The 24,293-nt window shown below is 39.0% G+C and overlaps 1 protein-coding gene across 2 annotated transcripts in view; it reads right to left on the bottom strand.

The window, feature by feature from the left end:
- UBR2 (ubiquitin protein ligase E3 component n-recognin 2) overlaps positions 1-23,823 on the bottom strand; it is a 60,004-nt gene extending 36,181 nt beyond the window's left edge. The window contains exons 1-11 of one of the 2 annotated variants that reach the window (XM_056357147.1): positions 23,672-23,823; positions 18,045-18,304; positions 14,991-15,069; positions 13,388-13,501; positions 10,475-10,602; positions 9,292-9,430; positions 7,559-7,621; positions 6,165-6,285; positions 3,474-3,581; positions 1,707-1,795; positions 925-1,023 (exon numbers count right to left, since the gene is read on the bottom strand). In XM_056357147.1, coding sequence (XP_056213122.1) covers positions 925-1,023; positions 1,707-1,795; positions 3,474-3,581; positions 6,165-6,285; positions 7,559-7,621; positions 9,292-9,430; positions 10,475-10,602; positions 13,388-13,501; positions 14,991-15,069; positions 18,045-18,304; positions 23,672-23,749 — 1,278 coding nt within the window. In that variant the 5' untranslated portion in view covers positions 23,750-23,823. Of the gene's footprint in view, positions 1-751; positions 851-924; positions 1,024-1,706; positions 1,796-3,473; positions 3,582-6,164; positions 6,286-7,558; positions 7,622-9,291; positions 9,431-10,474; positions 10,603-13,387; positions 13,502-14,990; positions 15,070-18,044; positions 18,305-23,671 lie in introns of both variants that reach the window. The other variant, XM_056357146.1, reaches the window with a different exon arrangement.
- Positions 23,824-24,293: the final 470 nt, after the last annotated feature.

Genomic DNA, 24,293 nt, shown 5'->3' with positions numbered 1-24,293 from the left:
ATACAGAAGCATTCATTTTTTAAACAATTCTATCTGTGAACATCAGACTTTTATTTCCAGTACAGCTCCAAACTTGTCTTTGCTTGTATTACGACCTAGACAAATCAAGACTTATTTGGAGACCGGAGGAAAAGAAGAAGTTTCCCAAACAAGGATAATCTGGTGAAAGACCAGCAGAGTCAGTGAGCTGGGAGAAGTAACAGTGGCTGAAGCACTGGAACAAAAATTAACTGGAAACCTGAAAGAAGGCATTGTCCAAGTCCAGAAGCACCAAAGGAAGTAGGGAGTATCATGAGACAATTCTTTCTTGCACTTGTATTGACTGGAAAATTACCATGAAGTGGATTATTTATAAAACTGTACCAAAACGGTATGCCCTGAAACGATGATATGCAAACCATAACGTAGATTTCTACAAACAGAAACTGTGGCTCAGCATGATGAGGAATTTAAATGTTACGTGTGTGTGTTTAAATAAACATTTAAGTATCTTTCTAAAAAAAGTAAAAGACAAACATAAAAAGAAAAACCAAAAACACCCAGCCTACTCTGGGAAGTCATACTCAAACTGTACAATGCGAATGCTTTAACTCCTAAACCCACAGCAATGCATGTAAACAGCCTGACTGCTGTGCAGCAGCAGCGCCCTGCATTTCCACAGTAACATTAAAGATATCTGCAGTCTCGATTCAAGAACCTTGAGTGGCTTTTAACAAATAAAGATTTCCTTTTTTGGTCTTTCAGTACTTACAAGAGAAGGCACTGTGAATATCTGTATCGAGAGGTCAGCAATTGAGAACTCTCTGTCGTGGTCATCTTTCATAAAATCACTCTGCAATCGCTCATAGTTCTATTAAGAAGGAGGCAAAAAAAGGCAAGGAGTGCCAACTATCAGTTTTTAAAAGAAAGACAGGCACTACTCACCAGAGTAGGTACAGTGAAGAGTTGGACAGACAGAGCAGCCACCGATACTGCCCGTTCGTGATCATCCTCCATATAATCTCTCTGCAACTGCCGGTAATTCTAAACAACAAGGGGAAATTCACCTCTAATCCACACTGACCTGATTTTTTAATTTAAATGTCTGCTCTGGGAAACTTTAATGCCACGATAAAGGGAAGAGTAGCTCTTACAGATTATTATATAGATATTTTGTACAAAGCACATGACAATTTAATCTGCTCACGCGTGAGATCTACTCACTCTCATTCTCACAACAAAGGCTGATACTTTATTTTCTACTCCAAAAAATTAATTGTCTTCAGCAGAGTGAGCAGAATTTTGCACTGCTGATTTAAAGCATTTCAAATACTAGTTACTGCAGAAATACTAATCAGCATAACTGAATTTCAGCACTATTTCTGAGTAGTGCTGTCACAGCTTACACCTCAATAATGAGAGGCAATAAGCTCTTAAGAAGTGATAGCCTGCACAGTTGACGGTGAAGACAAAAACATGTGAACTGTTTTAGTTCTGGGGAGCCTGGAAAGCTCATTTTCTTCCCAGGAGATGAGATACCATTATAACTAATATTTTGAAGACAGAAATAAGGTAGTCAGCATTTCATTTCAACTTTTCGCTTCCAAAAAAAAAAAAAAGGAAAAAAATTCTGGATAACAGTTCATTTGAAGCACTGTATGCTAACTAAACTCTCCTCGCTAGACAGTTCAAGCATTTATATGGCTCTTTGTAAGAAAGACACTTACTCTTGCAAAGCGGATAGCAAAAAGTTTCTTGTATTTCAAATCCATAAGTAGACTGCTCATGAATAACTGGTGATACACATTTCTAGCTCCTGTCAAGAAAAATGAATGAAATATTGCATGTCACTATTTTCTATCAACATATTATGGAAACATTTACAAAAGTAAACTTTTACAGAATGAGCTAAGTGTGCATCTCGGAACAGAAGCTGCTTTAAGTCTGTCAGATGGTAGCAAAGGATGAAGAAGAATACATAAAACAAAATTCTTCAAGTGGCATTATTTATTACTCCTGCATAAGATAACACAGAGCTGTTGAATAAGAACATAAACCTTCAAATATAAGGCAAGTCAGGCAAACAAGAACAGAACTCTATTCCTCCTCAGGGTAAACATAGCATTTGGATGGCCCAGGGAGGGAAAAAAAACCCAAAACATACTATTATGAGAAGCCGGAACTGCAATAAATTTTACTAGCTGTAAGCAACTCTGCAAAATAATCAGTTTAGCTCTCTGAATTTCTAGTCTGTCTGAGCAGCATCCCAGAAAATATTATCAATACGAATGAGAATTGACAGTATGTAGCTTGGAAACATATGCATGTATGTACCATTTCTTTCCATAGGTCATTTTTAAGTCAAACACCATTATGCTATTAATGCAGAGTAGTTATGGAACAGATAATAAAGTAGAGAAATACCAATGTTGAAATAGAAATTTAAAAGTTACTCCTTGCTTATATGAAAGACATTATCCCAAAAAAACCTGTATTAAAAATGTAACAGTCCACAAAGCAGTACCTTTTAGATAAAATTTATTGTTAGGAAAAAAAAAAATAAATTTGGAGTGCCAGGAACTCATTCACACAAGATAAAGGCATTAGATAAACATAACCTAGAAGAATAATTTTCTCCATACGACATCCACTTTCCATCTTACTTCTTTTATTGCTGCTTCAAGAAGTTCCAAAACAGACCACAAAGAGATGTAACTACTCGCTAGAATACTGGTACCTCAGAACTGAAAAACAACAAAAGATACTGGAGGAGGGTAGCAATCTTCAAAATACTATCTTCATGTTTAAATAAGGAAAGGACATATATATATTGCATCATTCTCTGCCTTTTCTTTGTGCTTCTCTTTCTTACATCTGGCCTTACATGCCCTTTCACAGTACCAAATCAGACATAAAATCCATAACAGAAAAGAAATTAGCCACCTCCACTTCCTCAAAATGACAACTTTCTAGCCAATCCCATTATGTCAATTAGGCTTTAAAAAATTTAAGGGTTCTAAAATAACAGAACAGTCATTTTTCCTGAATGTTCTCAGAACGAACACTTCAGAATACATCATGAACATAAACACAAGTCAATGCAGAAAACCTCTGCCTTATCCCTTAAAATGAGGCATTTTGGTAGGTAAGCTATAGATGCTGACATCCTATAAAGCAGACAACCCCCAAATCAATGTTTACTCCATTTCCCTTAACTATCACTGCCATCTGCATATTCAAGTCAGCCTTAGTTTCAGACTACTTTGAAAAATGAGATCTAAACCCAAACCCATCTCCAAATGGTCTCCTTCTATCTTCCTTATATGTCTTCAATATATTTGGAGTGCATCACGAAGGGACAGACTATAACAAATCAAGCAATTCTATCCATAATATACCACAGCAAAAATGATCAAACATTAGCAAATACAATAAAGGGAAAACTTTTATGCATGGCATTCTTTAGTATTTTCCAGAAGTTTGAGAAAACTCACCTTTCCACAGTTTAGAATCATATAGCATCAGCTTATCCACAAGAGAAGAATTTTCACCATCTGGCCCCTCCTGTAAACCAACCTGGCACAATATTCGACGAAGACCATCTTAATGAAGAGAAATTATATGTTAGTTATAGCTTAAGAAAACCTTGTACATTATTTTGACATATTGGGATTTTCATAAGACACAGTAGAAGCCATAGGGCCCTCTTTTCCTTGACAAATGAGTAACACTGCTCATACTTTGCTGACAGAAACATAAATATTTTATACCTTGCAAGCTTCAGGCTAACCTTATGGAACATTAGGAACCTTGTGAAAATTGCCAAACACAATGATTTGTTTCAAGGTTATCAAACAAAAATGTGTTTCTTAAAAGTGCTGCTGGCTTATTAATATAAGAAATAATTATACAGCAGGCTATTTTTCCACGTTATATTTTTCCTGTTTAGAGTCCTATCAGAAGGAAAATATAATTCATACATGAAACGACTCATACACTCATAGATGAGTTTTTTGTTTACACTTCTTTGTTGCTATTAAAGCCTATCTACATATTTTTTTTCTAATGGAAAGCAGTAATTATTATATGAACATGCAAGTTATGATATGCTTGCAGAAAAGCCTGCACCTGCAACAGAACACAACACAGGAATGCTCATATTAACCATGTTCCACCTAGCTCTGCACTGCAGGTAACGTATATTAACTAACACAACTACATGAGTGACACGCGAGCCCTTATTGCTGCATGCCACTCAGCCATCTCAGCTTCCCAGGCAGAGCTGCCAGTGGATTAGCGCCAGGTGTATCATACCATGCACTGCACGGTGCAGTTCTATACAGTCTGAACTCCTATAGCAGTTTGGGGTTGGGTTTTTTTGCCTTGCAGAGTTCCATTCCAACCAGGGTTATGAAGGGTAACAAATTAAGGGGAACTACTGCATTGTTCAAATAATGACAAACACGTGTTTATTGCTGAAGAAATTACATTTGCTAAAATGGATGTGGTAGTGAAGCTTGTGATAAAGTTCCATAGTAAGGTTTTTCCCTTTATTCACTGACAAAGGTTTGACACTCATTTCACAGCAATCCTCCAACCTAACTTTTCGGCACAGCAGAAAACCCCTCCACCTGCCAACTGCTCTTTGGTCAGGGACATTTAAGTGTAACCACCAGCGTAACTCCATCAGCCCACATTACAGATGAACGGTAACAGGCTGTATAAAAGACTGAGCAGAATCTAGATGTTTGGGTGTGTTTGTCAAAAAGCTAAGGGAAACCAACTTTTTCAGAAGCGTATTTCACAAAACCAGACTGCAGAGTATACTGCAAGACTGCAACCCAAGCTGTGTAAGGCACTTCAAATAACCAAGCACGTAGGTCACAGACAAAACGTACGCATACTGCTTCCTGTCAAACATTATTTTTGCGCTTCTGAATCATAAAGGCCACTACATTTAATGAAATGAACTCTGCAGAATTTCAGAAACACTACACACACACGAACTAACATATTCAGGTGGGGTTTTTTTTGCAGTGGTAACTTAGTGCTGAAAATTAGTGACTTTGGCACCTGGCACAAATGACATGGCACAAAAATGAGCTTAAAGAACATGAGAAAGACAGCACCTGCCTACAGGTTACACTGAAAGGAAAATTCATCTCAGAAATTAAAGATCGTCATGACTCTCCCTTCTATTAATACCTATTATTTGCCAGCAACACTGGCAAATAGTTGCACAAACTGCTACCATAACTTTTCAAAAGTTTGATTTACATAACTTTAAGTAGTCTTATGTTTGTGTAAGTTAATTTTTATCTTTCAAAAAAACCAAAATGATATAGAGATCCTGTGCCTGAAATCTTGGCTACTTTTTTAACTATCAGTCTAATAAAACATACAATCTCTGAAGAAATCTTGCACCTATATAAAACATACATGCAATACTATAGCCGAGTGTGCTTTGCTAGTAATTCTTGTTAACATTTACAGATACACAGAACACAAAGTGCATTGGAGACTGTACCTACACTTCTACATATCAGTAGTTTGACACATTTTCCTTGTATTTCCCCTCATGTGCCACATCTTCACAACCTTATGATTCATCAGGACAAAGGAAGAACTCAAACACTGAGCCTTCCCATGAATATGATACCATTCATCTTGACTCCTTTGAAGAAACCTCTTTCTAAATGTCTGATTAATGCTTCGTTGGCTTCTATACTTACCCAAAAACCTCCACAGATCCTTGCATTTCCTCCGTTCTACTTAGCAAAAAATCTGAAGCAATCACTTTCATCATCATTGATCAAATTACTTCTGAATAATTTTGTTTTATCTAATCAGGTTATTTTCAGCTTACTGCATCTAGGGACTAGGTACTGAAAAATAGCTTATTGGCATACAGCATTTGACAGCGATTCTCAGCTTCTGTTCAGCAGCAACTAAACAGACAACAGCATCCGAGACTGTGAAGTAAGATTTCATATGGCAGTCAGAACTCAGAACAGCACTCCAGCAAGAGAAAATAGCATTAAGTTTGACAAGTTATTTATAGCTTTCCCTTATATATATATATATATATATAACATATCTGAAATAAGTAGACAAAATTGCTTCAGGAATTCAGTTTGCCTCACAAATGCTCCCCAAGTTATCTCAAAGAGTTCAAGTTTGCCCACCTGAATATCCAATAACACTGCCAAGCCAAGTTAGGAGCTTCAGACCAAAGCTCTGATGGGCAACAATAGATGAATGCATAACTTGTACTTTCAATGGCTTTGTCTGACGACTGGTATTTCTCTTAAAAAGAAAAGGAAAAAGGAAGTAATGTATATTTAAGTGAGGACTGCATATATTTCTGTGCAGAAACACAGCATTCCTATGATTGTTTTCAATAATTTATAATATTAATTCATATTCTAATTGCTAACGCCTCCTTAAGGAAGGAAAAAACCCAAGAAAGTCTAAACTTTGTTTGCCCTATTAATATTTGAAGGACCTTATTACGCTGTATCAACATATTTAGGCCACTTCATTTTCCACTTTTGGCCTCTTATCAACGTACACACTGATCTGCTGCATTTTACCGATAAGCAGTCCCACGTGAAACCTAAGACAGCTATGCACATTTGTTCTTCACAACATGACATGGAAATCACACAGCCCACCAAGGGAAGAAACTGATTGTCCACCGACTATTTTTAAAAATACAAATTAAACACACAGAGTTAAAACAAGAAAGCATTTCCCCTTATCTCGGTGATGGAAACCTTAATAGACGTTACATGTAACAGCCGTTTCTTCTTTGCCTGCATAGGTGGCAAGTTAGAAATACTGCACAACTTTATCTTTAAAGGTGTGTTAATGTCTTCGAAATACCTTAAACAATTAAAGGCTGGTAACTCTACTTGCAGTATTTGTTTTTCAGTCGAAGCGGCATTATACATGAACTATTTATTTCATGTGATTAAGTACTGCACTGCAGTAGTTAAGAAAAATTAACCAGAAAATATTATTTCCATGTTCTTAACATGGAAGAATCTTGAAATATATAGATATTATTAATATATATATACACATCTAAATACACACGTGAAAAATGAAAGTGTATTTGTAGTTTCACACTTGGATTCAATCAGTAGCAATTTCCATAGTTGTGACTATGAAAGACACAACTTCATACTGTAGGAGAAAAACTAAAGATAGTTTAACTTCACTGATCTGAAGTGACATGCAATTCTAAAATATTACACTTGAAGTTCCTGATCAAACTTTTGTTTTCTGAAAGGAAAAGTAGCCTAGGAACTCCTTTCTAGAAAATGGTGCAAGGCTGTCCATAGTAGGAAAAAAAACCCAAAAAACAAAACCAACCAAAAAAAAAACCAGCATAAAGGTGAATTTTGAAATTTTGAAATGTCTACTGTGCATATTGTAAATAGTATCTCCAACACTGTGTATTATTAAAATATAAACAGCCATTATGGTAGCAGTATCACAAAACTTCACAGCAAAGCCTCTTTTTGCTCAAGATGAGGCAAGTATGTAGATGATATTACTTACCACTATTACTTACCACTATTACTGATTTTGCTTGATCACAGTACTGAAAGTCTCCATATCGAACAGACCTACGTCCCTTCAAATTTATAAAGGAGTAACATTACCACCAACTTCTAAACAAGAAGTTCAAATGCTGTGTTTTACATTAGCATAAACAATACAGTAAAAGTTTCAGATGCACACTGACCACTCTTTCATGTTAGTTTCCTTTTTGAAGTACCGTATATAGTTACATACTTGCATTTCCAAAATGCACCCTGTACTTTTTAAAAGAAAGTAAAATTATATCACATAAGCAGTTACCTCATATCAAGTTTTCTGTGTATAATACTGTTTTGAAGATGTAACCATCACACTTCTTTTATTTAAAATACTGAAAACTTACCTTCAGTACTAATGCATTGATGATTTTGGTAGAATTTAAGATATTTCAGACATGTCTATGCTTTTCAAAAAGTAGATATTAAAAGGTAATTGGATTTCTAAACATACATCTAAAGCACTTGGTTTATTTCAAAACATTTCCAGTCTTTCTGCACTGTCAATACATAAATTAAAATAGATAGTTGATTCAATTTATAGTGTATTATCAACAGAATAGCTTACTGAGATTTTAGATCTGGTGTGATGCCAAATCATTGTTTCAGGCATAACCTTCTCATGTCTTTTACATACATACACACATGCATATGTATATATGCATTAACATACGTATTTATAAGTAGGACAGGGATCAACAGTAAGGGAAAATCTCCAAAGCACATGATACAATATGCAGCATGTGCTCAAGTCAGCACATCTTCAGGAATCAGACAGGAATCTTTTGGTTACTGATATCACAGAAGTACAGTAGTGATAATACAAACTCAAAATCTAGGTCAGTGTTAAGTAATATACAGTGGTTATATTTCCGTTTCCACTGAGCTTCCTGAAGTACTTTAACAACCCAAAATGAAACTCTCATTGCCATTTTGGAAGAGACTTCCTCCCCCCCCAAAAGACATGAGACAACAAAACCATATAAAAGGAAGCTCATTTTCACAGCACCTGCTTAACAGCCTCACAGAACCAATAACAAAATGAAGCTGTCCCTAGAAAGTGTCCCTTTCTTAAAAAAATGCACACAAGCCACAATACAAGCACAGCTGACAGTGCTTACAGGACTGACATATTAGTTAAAATTATATTCAGCATGTAGTGATTCTGAACTCATTGTTCTTTCTAAACACTGTATGAAATGCTTTACCTCTTCCTGCAATTATCATCTGACAATTATGAAAAAAAATATTAAATTTAAAAAAATCCACAAATAGTTCCATAAGCACTGAAACAAAAGCAGTCAATAAGGGATTTTATCCCTCACTGGCTGTTGATGGTGTTGACTGGTGTTTCTTTGAGAAACATTTTGCACGCTTGGAGCACATATAGGGGCTCCTTCAACGTCAGCTCCCTGGTGCACAACAAAGGACGAGCTAAAGCTGCTGCCTGTCCTTGACAGAGGAGTGAGAGACACCCTGCTGTCTACACTCACAAGACTTACTGGAATATGGTTACACTGAAACATATATTCAATATTAGATCTGGTTTGGATTGGCCAATGAGTTAAGAAGTTTTAGAGTGGCCTGACACACAGGGCTTAGTCACGTTACCCACAGCCTTTGGGAAAACAAACTACAGTAAGTATAGTCATATATAGTAAACATTAGGGTAACTATAATTAAAAGTTCTAGCAATTAATGTACTTACATCTCTGTCTACTGTTGTTGCAAAACCAATAGCTTCTTTCTGCGTGCAGTTGACAGCCTTCTGAAGAGTATAAATAACTTGTTCATAGGTATGGACTTCATCATTAAACAACATGCAGTAGTAAGTGTCATTCTTCTCACTTCAAAGCAAGAATTGAATTTATATAATTCCAAGTAATGTAATAAAAAAAAAATAAAAGTCAACTTGTAGTTTCACCAAGTTTTCCACCAAGCAGGGAATCCAAGCCTGGGCTTCCTTTGCTATATGGAACATATCTCAGCAACTTATTTGAGAAGGACTGACCACCCCTAACTTTTATAGGAATGTGCATCTTTCCTGCAAAATTAAGTCCAAAATGACAAAAGACAATAGTCTTTTTTATTTTTAAGTCCAAAATCTTAAGACAATACTTAAGTCTAAATATTATTTTTGAACATCCGTTGATTATGAATTAATAGTTTCCTACTATGGAAAACACATTTCCTTCCAGTGCAGCTGTGCTCAATACATTCCCTCACAGCTTCTTTGAGATTTCACCGGTCTTGGCATAATTTCACCACATCTGTTTCCCCAGTATTGCTTAAAGGTCCATCAGACAACAAAGACTTGGCAGTCTCTTAAAAAATTCGAACTTCACAATCCTCAAACCCACAACTTACTACGCTTACATAGAATCAGTGCAATCTTTTGATTCCCATCATTTATTTACACAGCATTCTTACTTACACAACATAAAGTAAGATACTAACAAGATGTCACAAATGAGTCCATAACTACAATGCCGCAGTACACCTGAACATTCTGTCTGATCTGTAATAAGTGGATCACTAAAAGTACAAAATACTTTTACCATCAGAATTTCAGTAACTTTGACCATAAGAAATTAACCTGCCACTTATTTCACAGTATTGTATTTTACTAATACTTCCTTTTCAATACTAAGAAAATTAAGGTATAATAAGGACATTGTTTCATCATTGCTATGGAGAGAAGTGGGCTGTATAATCAAAAATGTAAAAAATATGAGAAAACCAAATCTACTGAAATTGTTTTAGTCCATTGTCTAGAAAAAAATCATGACAGTTTTAGGAAAGGCAGAAAAGATACTTAAAATCAGAATTTGCTTTTTCTATTGTAATTATCTGCAGGCCTTTAAAAGGTAGAAGACAAACACTATACTTACATCATTTCTAAGCCAGGCAATTCATTTTCCTTTTCCCAAGTTAATATATCTACTGCATATTTAAATGTGATGGCAAAAATATTATAAGCTCTTGCCACCATATCTTCTGGTAAGTGCACAAGAGGATCCTGGAAAATAAATATAAATAGCAATTGAGAAATTAAATGACATTCAAAGCAGAAATCGTCAAATTTGCACCTCTCTGTCAAAGACAATGTAAGCATCTTTAATGATGTCTTTCATTAAATGATTTTACATTTAAAAGTAACAGAGTCAATAATCATCCTGTTTTCCCAGTTCTTCACTGACAATCATCAAAGCAGTAATCTCACATTCAATATCTAAATGTTAACTTGCCTCTGGTCACCCACTTAAATTTTCACACACTTCTCCATTTTCATTGTTCCCACTTCTGCATACCTTCAAAGATAGTTCTTCTGAAGAGCTTTTAACCTAAGGTGTATTAAAATCTGTTTTTTCTGCGATGCCTTCAAAAACATAATTGGAAATCACTGCATCTTTTGTTCCACTTACCAGTATTAGTAAACTGCAGAATACAAATAACTATGCATCTACTGCCTTGTTTTATATGTAGCACACATTTAGAGACAGTCTTACCTATCCAAGCTTATACAACATCCAGGACACTGGGATCATGATTTATGATGCATGTCTCTTAATTGTTGTGGTATATAAATAATTAAATGCCTAAATGTAACTATGTATTTCATGATGATCTGCCCATGTCTCAGCCTTGTTCAGACAGCTGTTGCCCTTTTTTATATGGAACACGTACCCACTTGTGCCCATTCCGCACTCTCCAGGGTACCCTTCATTTGACATCTGCAACAGCCACTATAAACTCATCCTCCTCTCTCTGCCAGAGCAGAATGGCTGCTGCTGCAGGTGGGGGAACTGAGATGAAGAGGGGGAGAAAGAGGAGTGCTGCCTCAGCCTGCAAAGTCAAACTGACTACTTTTTGGAGCAGTAAATGAGAACCACCACCAACTCCCAATCAGGTAGTACAGGTACCACTGCCATTTCCTTCCAATCCGTTTCAAGGGATTTGTTTGTTAACAGAAAATATTAAAACTTCTTCTCTGAAAGGATTCTTCTTCTACTATTTCACATTTTTGGTGTTCAGAATCCCTGTTCTACAAAGCTGGAAAGGGAACACTACGTGCCCTGCCAGTCACCTAGACATATACTATACCTTGGGTCACTGACTCAACTTGTCATTTGATATTTTGAAGTATGTGTAATTGCTTGCCAATTAAAATACCTAACAGTAGCCCAATCTCTGTTTTAGGATTACCCAATACCAAATTCTGTGTTTCACTGCAGTTTATTTGTATAAAAATCGCCACAATAAACTTTTCAGAACTTAAGTCTGTGTTACCTGCAGAAGGCCCTTGACAGTCAGCAATTCACCTGTACTAAGTTTATCCACCTTCTCCCCAAGATTCTTTGGGAATATTTGGAAACTTTTCAGGAATGTTACTAACTGCCATTTCTCTTTTTTGGCTTCATTTAAAACTTTTCTAGGGTACGGAGAACTATCAGTCACCAAAAGCAAAGGCAAACCTTAAGCAGCAGCACTGCCTCTGTTCCCAGCACCTTCAACACAGACACACATCTGGGCAAGGCAGGAAACAAACTCCAATAATTCTCAAACAGTCCTTGGCCTACCCTGAACACAACACCGCAATAGATCTCAATCCCCATCGCTCACGGGGAAGAAACACAAAGCCCTAATGTTTCTGTCAGTAACACTCACTGTGTGAGTATCTTTGGACACAGAAGTAGCAGTCCACCCAAGATTTCAGAACAAGAGTTTTCTAAGGTTGCTGGCTAAGGTAAACTGGCATGTAGATCAAGTGGTGAGTCCATGCAGAAGTGCTAGCCTTAGGGCTGAAATAGTGAGAGAAGGACCACTGCGACTGCAAATACAGTTACAGTTGCTTCACTTAAACCATCACATCAGCAAAATTACTACAAAAATTTGCCTGTTTTCCCTTCAAAAAAATCTCACACAAATTAATTACATAAGAACATACACAAAGGGTTAAACCAGAAGCTCAACTAGCCACTCACACCCCCGAGATGAAGTAACAATACTAAGGGAAGAGTATAAGAAAAAGAGAATGCTCCTCTAGGTCTCCAGCAACTCAAGACGCTAATACTTCCCACACCAAAGATGGTACCTGCAATTTTAAATGGCCATTGATCATTTTTTCCCCTCCAAACATGTTAAATTTCCTTTTGAACTATATAAACTTTTAACAATGGTGCTTTGTAACAGTTAGTCCAACAGCTTGAGTTCATACTGTAATAAGTAGTATGTCTCTTTGCATTTAGCATGTCCAAGTAGTTATGCTATGAGAAATGGTGAAGATATGTTCTCTATTTACTTTCTCCATACCAAACAAGATTTTATAGACCTCTATCTTATTACATCTCCATTATGGATTTCCTGTAACAGCAAGCTATTTTGATTTAAAAAATCTGTGCACTTTACTTTGGTAAGAATCGGAACATATGTTGCACAGACAGCTTAATTTGGCTTCTTCATGCACATGATTACATACAGATTTTTTTTTCACATGGCAGACTCCCTTCACCTTTCAGAGTAAGACAGAAAAACAAAGAAACAGAACTAAAGCTGCAGAGGCGACCAAGAGCATACAAATGGAGATATAGCCTTCAAGTGGAAAATGTCATTCTAAAGAACTCCTTAAGTTCGACGTTAACTTTGTCTAACATAGTGTGGTTCAAATATTACTACTAAATTTCTTCCCATCTCCCATGCATGGTATACAAGACCAAAAATAACCTCATATGAATGATTTATACATATATACACACACACACAGATAACAGTGTTTTGAAACATGCCGCCTCAATCGTTACTACCTCTTCTTCTGCAGTCTCTGAAGTGTTAAGTTCATGCTTTTGACAGTAAGGACCTTCCTTCCAAGCTTCTGTATCACCACAGTCACAGAAACCTCCTCCACCTGATGTTGTCATCTGAAATTATTTTTAAAAATGAACCAACAGTTCATCTGAATATTCATATACATACATGCAAATTCAGAAATAAGTCGTTATAGCTGAACTACAAAAGCATGTTCTAACCAGTACCCTGTTAAAATAGCACAGTGAAACCATGTCTGCACTTCCATGACAGCTGAAAGCTCATCTACTTCATCAGCCTGCATGTGCCAAAAGAAAAGGAAAAAAACCGCCAACCTTCAAACACCCACATTCTGCCCCACCTGAAGGCTGTGGGTTTTTCCTGGTTTTCAGTTTTTCAGAATCTATTACTTGCAAAGCCATCTGTACTATCTCAGATTCTCACATTTCTAATCTGAACAAAGCTAAACTGTTTCATATAGGACTATTACACAGAGAGAAAAAGATACCTTGTTTACAGTAGAAGGAATTTACAGGCAACACTTAAATTGTTTACGTAAGTCTTACTAATCACAGAGAAAAGTATTGGAAAACTGTTATATTTACACTGTTTTAATAAAATTTATTCTACAGCTAAGACCAATTTAGTCAAGTGTAATGATACTCTTTTTGAACCACAACTATTAGCTGATCCATAGAATTCTTTCACCTATTTTTGGCATATAGATCCATTCTGTACATACTGTAGGAAGTACCTGTATCAACAAAATTACACTTCTGGACATCACCTAGACTTGTTAATTCACTAAGCTTGCCAACTAAAACCTACATACAAGTATAATGATATCAGCAAATTGGGTTGGCTTTCTTGTGGCAAGTTGTTGTGTTTGGGGTTCCCCGCCCCCCCCCCCCCAAAAAAAAAATCTTAGTGGTCACTATAACCATGCAGTGATCGGATTTACATTAACAGCAGTGCAGTATTGTCAAACACAGATTTACAGAAAGGCTGCACTGGTAATTTTCACTTAGCTTCTTAGTTTAAAAACACACCAAGGCCCCCTTGGTTTTGTTTGCAGGGATTTTTTAACTAATCTGTACTACTAATAACAGTATATTACTAAAAACCAGCATCTACAGTTTTATTTTCTGTTTTAACTTTATGTTTAAAAACAAGCAAAAATCCTGCTATTGTACAGAATTTGATAATTCAGCTGTTTAAATGAAGCAAATTGTAAATAAAAATGGTTTCTTAATTAAGGATTTTAATATTTTTTGAAATCAAACATCAAGGTCAAAGCAAGTAAAAAAGCAGCTCTAATGCTGTAAAATTCACTAAAGGGCACATGCTAAAAATAACATACATTTGTAAACTTAACTCTTGCGCACAGAATTTAATTGCTTAATATTTCAGAAGTGTTAAGTTTCAGAATGTACACAGATCAAAACACTCAAGTACTTGTGAGATTATTTCAGACATAATTCAAACCTTGTGTTCATCCAACATTTTAAAATTATGTATACATTCTTAAACGTTAAACAAGGAGTTTCATACACATACAAAATTATAAATGACTACACCCTATATTCCAGCAGTATTACTAACCCTGTATCGGTGCTCTCTATGAATGCTTCCAAGAAAGCACTCCATGCATAACACGCAAGTTGGGTCAACCGCACAGTCTCTGAAAACAGCAACAAAACACACACAGAAAAAGAAAAAGGGAAGCATTAAACAAGTAGTTTTTCCTTTAATTACACATTTTACAGCAGGTAATTTTCAAATATCACCAATATGAACCTTATGACTAATATATACATTCTTCTGAAAGACAAAAGGGATGGCTTCCAAGGAAAGGGAAACAAATGAAGGAGAAAAAAAATTTTATAACAGAGGAGGCTTTAAAATATTGTCTGGGTAGCATGTATATTTGGGCAATATAGCCATTGCCTTCAAGAGGTGAGAGAAGTATATAAGCAAGTAAACAGATGAATTATAGAACACAGTACGGACAGGTAAACGGTATAAACTCAAGCAAGTTCTCTCAAGTACAGCATTAACAATCTACAGTCTCAAGCAATCAGAGAAGACATCTTTTTCACTGAACACTGGGAAGAAAAACAGCACACAACAGATTAGATCAAACCTCTGCTTCTAAGTTTAGCCCTACAAGCTCACTGAAGAGGTCCAAGATCACAATGTTGTCAACCAGGAGATAAGAGACCGTAATAAGGTCCTGTCTACAAGCACTGCTATATTAGAGAGAAGTAATATTTCTCTCAAAAGGGGCTAAACAAATGAATGATAGGATTATGATTTACATTAAGTGTCTCCCTGAGAAATACTGAAAACACATGAACTTGTGTAATGCAACTGACTTCAAGGCACCTCCAGATTAAAGGAGCCAGGTTTTGCAATGTAAAAATAACTACCAAGAGAATGAATGCCTTATGATGGTTATTATTAAAACAAGAATTCAGAGAAAGAACTTTGTCCAAAACAAAATACCAGCAATCTTATGAAATATTATTACCAAGAATTCTCTTAATTTCATTTCAGCAAATAAATTAAATCAGGTGATCACTGAAAGGTAATCTGGCAATCATGCCTAACTATGCATAAAGTACCATTTTCACATTCGTTTTCTCCACAGGAGCCATTAAAGGTGAAAATGGCAAAGCAAACTTATACAAAGCTCTTCTGTTTCAGAATAATTTATGTTCATGGTATTTCTTTTATTTTAATTATTAAAAAAATCAAAACCACATGTTGCAACAATATGCCTACAGGATTGGGTAGATCAGTTCTACAATATTGGGTATCGATTCTTCAGAGCTCTAAATGTGTGGCAATGTACTTACAAACCCAGTACCATCTGCCAAGAAGTAAGAGTGCTTATACCTAAACCAGAGGCAAACCTTTTAAGTTTCACAACTGGACAGAAAAGCTACTGCTTTTAATGTATGTCATGGACTCAGAAAACAATTACTTTCTGTATCCCACAAAAGTTTAATTTAAACTCTCATTATTCTTCATTATCAGCTATAAGTCAAAAAAAATTATTAACACACAACAGGAAATATTAATGGGTTTATAGCTACGTTCAATACCTAATCAAAAGATGAGAGACTCCATCTTCACAGCAGCAACAGCAAAAAATATTTTGTATTCACTGCTGATCCTGACTTGAGCTGAAGATTGGACAAGATGGCCTACCAAGGCATCCTTTCTAATCTTAATGACATTATGATTATATTGCTGCGTTCAAATAATTTTTTCTACTGAAAGAAAGACCCTGAGTATGAACAGTACATTCATTCTCTAAATCCTACACCAATGGATTGCATTTTTCTATGTTTTCATCATAACTGACAGTATTTGCAAGGATATACTTTAGATACTGGGTTGTTTCTCTTGAAAAATCAAGCATTCAGTACAAACTAACAGAAGTCCCACAGTTTTCATTAGTCCATTTGAAGAGTATTTGATCATTAACACATTACTTCTAGGCTACAATGCGATTTGACTTAAAACACTAGTTCTGCGGTTTGGTTTTTTAGGACCAGATTTCACGGAAATCCTTTTTATAGCCTCTGATATTCTTCAGTCTCCCTACACAGATCTCTCCACTTTTTCACAGGTATGAAGGAAGACCCTAAGAACACCTGAGAGGAAATGGAGTTTTCTTAGTGGTTGAAAGTATCTAAAGTACCCATCAGTTTAATCCCATCCACCTCCAAATAACATGTCTCAAAATATTTGCAAAACTACCTATTCTAACTGATCGTTGAAATAGAAATGCAGAAAAGGCAGCTTGCTGAGTTAAGTGTCTCAAGTCCGCCCTGAATCAGAACTTCAGTAAGGCCAATAAAGTACCATCTTTCCAGAAAAGGAGAGATCTAGACAGTAAATTCTTCTATAATCATCCTCTCCTTGTAAATGAAGGAGATGGAAAACCAGAAAAATAAACCCTCAGAATAAGACAGATGTTCCCTCCCCCCATCACCCCACCAAGTGTTCAAGTGTCCAAGAGAGTGGTAGGAACCACACAAAACAAGAAGAATCTGTGTGAGAGAGAGTACAAACTCAACTACAGATGGTTCAGGAACGAGAACATGATGAGTATACAGCTAGCTAACACACTAGCTTAAAACTGCAGATTTTTTAAATACTTGTAATTGGTTAGTAATTTCCTGTCCTCTTTCAGGTAAAAAGGTATTTTCAGAGAGATCTAGAGATAAAGGTAGGGAAGGAACAAGAAGCTGGTACGCCTGTTTTAGCATTCAATAGACTGGTTTATCAGGTCATGGGAAGAGGTCTAATATACAGGAATAACAGCTGGTATTAAACACCTGCGTTACACATGCATACATCTGACCACCTACTTCTGATTAATGCCCTTAAATCACACAGTTCACCCCCCATTTTCTTTATCTTTTCTTTTGTGCAGAAAACACTCTACATTATAGTAATTAATATTTTTTCATTTACAAATCCATAGCACGTTAATTTTGCCCTGGCCCCACCTGTCATGAAATACTGCAAGATTACTTTAAAAATACATTTGGGTATTAACTTTTCATTAGGCCAGAATATTCTTATCAAAAACTGTTCATGACTTCAGATTATAAATACTTCACAATGCTAAAGTTGAACTACCTGCAAGAATATGTCGGCTCTCCCACTTTAAAAACACGGCCACAAAGATGGGAAGGTTTGTTCGCTTGCTCAAGCTTTGGAAAACCAAATGCAGGATCTTCGCCACAAAGATACCATTCCATCGGTCCCAGCAAAACGTGTTGTGCCAGCATGTCTTCTCTCTGTGGGGCAGGGTTAGGACCCCTGCAGTAAATTTTTGGTACATAATAGGCCAGATGCTGGTATACTTCCTTCTGAAGGTCATTTGCTTGCAGCCATTTCTTTTAAATTAAAAGGAATAAGAACACAAATTGATCATTAATAAAAATACCAAACATAGTTCTAACCATCAAGATGAATTTTTTTATTGCTAAATCAAAAATCTGAAATGGTATTGCAAAACTAGAAAGCCATGCTTCCTTCTAAGTGCTAAATCTAGACAATCTCAGAAGAAAGACATTCAGAATGGAATAATTTGATAATCTGCTTGCAAATTTTATCCTTTTGACACACAAAATGCTTTTCAAAACCACAAGATTTGAAAGACCATATTTTTAAAAAATTTCCTCCAGGATGCATGACAAGTGAAATATCCCAACATTAGCTGTGACTTTTAGGATAAGCCCTAGATTGTGCTGATTGCATTTCTCTGGAGTGCAGGCTGATGCTGCCAGCTGGGGACACAGAGCAGCACCAAAAAACTGGAGTTGGCAAGGAACAGGCAAAGACAAAAAGTACAAGAATGGCAAACACAGCATTAGGTAACAGTCCTCCTCTCATTTAATTTCAACAAATTACTTATGAAAGGGGGGGGGGGGGGGATCTCCCACCACCAAAATAACTTCTCTGAATTGCTATTTCAAGTGTGGTGTTAGATCCATGAATTCTTGTATAAAGTTTGCATGCCAGGGCTTTGGTAGCAGGGGGATACAAGGGTGGCTTCTGTGAGAAGTTGCTTCCCCTGTGTCTGATAAAGCCAACGCCAGCCAGCTCCGACAGACCTACAGCTGGCCAAGGCTGGTAGCACCTCTGGGATAACGTATTTAAGGAGTAAAAAAAACCAAACAACTGAGCAACTGCAGCCAGGACTGAGAATATGCAAGAGCAACCGCTCTGCAGCCCCCCAGGTCGGTGCAGGACGGGGGGCAGGAGGGGCTCCAGGCACCGGCGCAGAGATGCCCCGGCAGCCCGCGGTGGAGCCCACGGTGGGGCAGGCTGTGCCCTCAGCCCATGGAGGTCAGCGGGAGCAGATCCCCACCTGCAGCCGGGGAGGACCCCACGCCAGGGCAGGGGGTGCCCAAAGGAGGCTGCGACCCCGTGGGAAGCCCACGCTGGAGCAGGCTCCTGGCAGGACCCGTGGCCCCATGGAGAGAGGAGCCCAGGCTGGAGCAGGGTTGCTGGCAGGGCTTGTGACCCTGCAGGGACCCACGCTGGAGCGGTCTGCTCCTGAAGGACGGCACCCCGCGGGAGGGACCCACGTGGGGCAGTTTGTGAAGAACCGTGGCCCCTGGGAAGGACCCATGTAGGAGAAGTTCATGGAGGACTGTCTCCTGGGGGAGGGACCCCAGGCTGGAGCAGGGGCAGAGTGTGAGGACCCTCCCCCTGAGGAGGAAGGTGCAGCAGAGACAGCGTGTGATGAACTGACTGCAGCCCCTGCTCTCCATCCCTCTGCACCGCCGGAGGGGACGTAGAGAATTCAGGAGTAAACCTGGGCATGGAAAGGAGGGAGGGGTGGGGGGAAGGTGTTTTTAAGATTCAGTTTTATTTCTTATTATCCTACACTGATTTGATTGGTAATAAATGAAACCAATTTTCCCCAAGTCATGTTTGTCTTGCCTGTGCCAGTAATTGCTGTGTGATCTCCCTGTCCTCATCTCAACCCACGAGCCTTTGAATATATGTTCTCTCCCCTGCCCAGCTAAGGTGAGGAGCAATAAAGCAGCTTTTGGTGGGCACCTGGTGTCCAGCCACGGTCAACCCACCACAATTCTCTTAATCAGTTGTAAAAAACAATGTTGACAGAGCATTTAAAAGCCAAACCACTGTACCTGCTATAAGCCACTGAAAAACTCACAGCTCTTTCTAGGTTTCTTTTTTTCCCCTTGTATACATACACAAAGTAAAAAAAAAAATCCCCTAGGACAACATTTGTTTTATTTCTGCCTTGTGGATTACAATTTTATAAAGATTTAAACTGTAAATTAAGGCTGCAAGGTTTTTATAATAAACAAACAGGAGCAAGCGCGTACTGCAAGCATGCACTGATTAAATCCTGCGTTACATAAACAGCCTTAGTATGCCGTTTCTCACTCTAAGTATGACAACCAGATACCCTCTGGCAACTTCAAAGAATTTAGAATCAACCTAAAACTGTACATGAAAACCAAGAATTAATTATACCAAAATAAATGCGTTTGGTAACCAAATCTTAAAGCTTGATTTACTCTGAATTATTTATGACTTACTCTAAAGAACTTGTTTGAGGCAACACAGTTGTAGTAAGTTCTTCAGGATACAGACATAGAGTCAGCAGAGTATTTGTACCATTTAAGAACTGCTGCATTTTTGCCCTTTTTAAAAATACATCATAGTATTTTCATTTTCTAGACTACGTTTTCTAAAGCAGAACTTCATATTAAATAACCCTTATTTGTCAGTACAGCTCTTTGTAAATAATATGCTTTCTTCACTTCTCTTTTGCTAAATTTGACTTCTTAAAATCATAATCAATACACTCAATCTTTCTGTATTTATCTAGCTTTGATAGTCAAAGCCCAGATTTTTTCCAAGAAAGTCCATGGGAAAAGGTTGCCAAAAAGCCTTATCCAACAATCAAGAAACATATAGATAATCTCACCATTCCCACCAGGACTCAAAAAGTACCACACAAAAATGAAAAAAGTAAAGTTTTCATTACTAAGAATTTGATTTGGTTTTTCTTTCTAGTTCATTAATCTTTTCCTCTCCTTTCCAATTAGTAAATGAATTTTTAGATTATTTTCTAGGGCATATATTAGTTACTATGCCTGCATTTTTCTCAGCAAAATACCTTTAATTTCAGCCTTTTGATTCAGCAGTACATTAGTAATTTCTATCTAGAAAATACACAGTGCATATTAGCTATGCTACAAGCTCAGACAAATACCTAACCAGAGAAAATTCTTGTTCCTCGAGTAAATGGCTTTCCCATCCCCAAAATCCTGGGAGTACTTGCCTGAAAGTTAGGTGTGGCAACACTGAACATCATCACACCTACAACTCTTTGCAGAGCCAGTTCTATACACAAAACTGTGCATATAGTTTTGAAAATCAGATCCTGGCTAAAAGAGTATCAGAAGGAAGTACAACCTACTAGGACACAGAAACAGATGTCACTCCAAGAGCTATCAGAAAAGCACTAAGTACTGTTACGCATGTCAAATTTTTACTAGATATATATAAATATGCAAACATATGTTGTGCTGCCTTTCTAAATCACTACCTGGGAGGCACTGAACTCCAGCAAAACTACTCAAAACTTTGGAATTTGTTCTGTAAAAAAAAACATTTTGTATTTAGGCAGGTCTTCAATTAGTATTTGTCTATCATCTAACCTGAAGTCATATGTAAGAAAAGCTAATGTTTAGCTCTCCCAGGAGAGGTTTTTATTAAAAAGGGAAGTGTATGCCTCTTCACTTCCTCCTCCCTCAGACTTACTCTCCTGCAGCAATTTTTGACTGCCCTGGGAAGAAAACCAAAGAAACCCCAACAAAACAAAACCAAAAACATCAACAGAAAATTGATCAAACAACATTTTATGTAAGTAAATATCTAACGGGCCATCAGGGTTTCTAACAAATCCACATCTAAGAGATACTAGAACAAAATATATAATACAAATAAGCCATAAAAGAACACAGTTTACTGTTTCAAAAGCTAAAAGGTAGAATTTATGTTTTTCTTAGCTACACAAATAGATACTTGTATTTGAGCAACGTAGGCTCATGTTCTGTTACAGATAATTTATTCTTTTGATCGCTGTTCTTTGGCAGTTTATCGTTAAGTTGTTGCAATGAGAAACTGAAGCATAAATTGCTGTAACTATATCTTTGGACTGGCACTTGTTTTGTTAATATTGTGCTATCAACAAAGTAATGCTATAGGCAAAGGAAGGAGAAAAAAACCGCTAAAACCCAAGTATGTTGTTTACATATACAATCAGGCAGTGCCAGCAGCATTTAGCTGATAGTGCACTGTAGATATGAGTGATAGATTTCAGAATTGTAAAAATGAGAAAGAACTGACTAAAGTTAAAGTTGTACCTATAGTGAATTCCTAAATGTGTTCCACTTGGAGCACGTTTGCCTGGGGGCTACCTACAGTGTGACCCCAAAAAAACCCCACATTTGTTACTCAGGCAGACAAGGTAGTCTGGGCTGTTTGGACTACTTTATGAAGTGTTTGGTGGAATTACTGGGTTTGCTGTTGAGGGGGAGGGAAGACTAATCCTGGAGCTAAACTAGCTATGACATAGCTAACTATGCACATTTGCCCATCTAATCATACCTTCGACTGCACTGTAGATACACCAGCACAATCTGAGAATTATGTGAATTACAACATTGTCTTATTTTCTTTTGGAAAGCAGACAATATAATTCTCATCAACACACACACAGCCAGCTCTTTCAGGTCTTACCCTACAGATACACACACAAGCAGTCCCAGGTGCTGTCTCAGTATTTTAATGTATAAATCCAGTTCCTTAAAGGCACAAGCGTCTATGAGATGTGGCATTTATGCCAGAAATAAAAATTTATCTGAAAACTTTACCCTCAAGACTTCAGTTCCCTTAAAACTACTCTTCATAAAAGCAGGAAAAGTATATAAGCAAAAGTAGATTGCTCCAAATATTACATTGATTTTACCAATGTTTCCTCTACAAACGTCCCATTCCAATAGTCCTGGGCTTAACTAGTGCAAGCTTTTGCTAGAACTGCATCTTAAATACTGGGAAGAACAGAAGAACCCTGCAATGAAACTTCAGCACTACCGAGCATATTTGGGGTCACGCATCCACCTAAACCAGCATCCACCTAAACCAGCGAGGGGATGGGGGGTCTTCTCTGGACGAGGAGATGCGAAAGGCAGCAGGCGAGGCCGGAGAACCGAGCCCGGCTCTCTGGAGGAGGCGAGGAAGCAGCAGAGGACGGAGCGAACACACCGAGCCGCGGCCCCGCTGCCCCCGCCGAGCCCCCGAGCGGCGGGGAGGCGCGGCCGCCCCGGGCAGGCGGTGACCGCGTCCCGGCGGCGTGCGGGGAGCCACCTGCGCCAGCCGGAACAACAGGAAAAGCCGGCTGCTCGCTGCCATCCATTTCGGCTACCGCAACAGCGACGCCGGCGACAACAGCGGGCTACGGCCGGGCACCGGCGCCCGCTGCCGCCCAGGGGTGCCCCTGCGGCCGGCCCGGGCGGCGACACCCCCTCACGGACAGCCTGCCCGCCCCCCCGCCCCGGCCGCAGCCTGGTCCCGGGCCCAGGAACGGCCCCCGGCCCTCCCGGCCACGCCGCCGGCCGGGCAGGCCGGTGCCGCCCGCCGGCCTCGCGAGCCCCCGCTCCGTCCCCGCCCCGAGCTCTTCTCGCCCTTCCGCCCCGGGCCCGTCGCCTCACCACGGCGATCTCCTCGGCGGAGCACTCCAGCAGGCTCTTGTCAATAGCCTGCACCTCCGCCTCCAAGTCCGCCGCCATCTTCTCTCCGCCCCCCCGCGCCGCCGCCGCCGCCGAGGCAAGGACGCCCGGAACCGGGCCCGGCCGGCCGCTCAGCCCGGGGAACCCACTTCCGGCCCGCCCCCGCCCGCCTCGTCACCGCTCGCGGGGCACTCTGGGAGTTGTGGTCTGCCCGCCGCCGCCCTCTCGCCGTCCTTCGCCCTTCCCGCCTCCTTCGGCGTGAGGGGATGCCCGGGACCGGGGCATCTCCGGCCTCGCCGCTAAAGCCGGGCCCGTGAGGGCGGGGGGGCTCCGGGACCGCCCGGGGGGCCCCGGCACCCGGCGTGGGTGGGAAGGAAAAAAACCTGAACGACGTGAATCGGGCAACTACAGCTTTAGGGCAAATGTTACAAAGGGGAGAGGGTATAAACGCTGTTGCTCTGCCGCCCTCCACCCCCACTTCCCACAGGGGCCGTGTGCCGCTCAAGCTGTAGCACAGTAGCAGCTCAGCCTGGCCTATCCCAGTAGAGCTCCAGGTTTGCAGCTCCAGGAGAGCCTCACCACCAACAAAGCCAGCAAACGATGA

Source organism: Falco biarmicus, chromosome 12 (assembly GCF_023638135.1).
Source record: "Falco biarmicus isolate bFalBia1 chromosome 12, bFalBia1.pri, whole genome shotgun sequence".
NCBI classification, from domain to species: domain Eukaryota; kingdom Metazoa; phylum Chordata; class Aves; order Falconiformes; family Falconidae; genus Falco; species Falco biarmicus.
The sequence above is the reverse complement of the archived record's forward strand: the minus strand, read 5'-3'. Positions and strand labels throughout refer to the sequence as shown.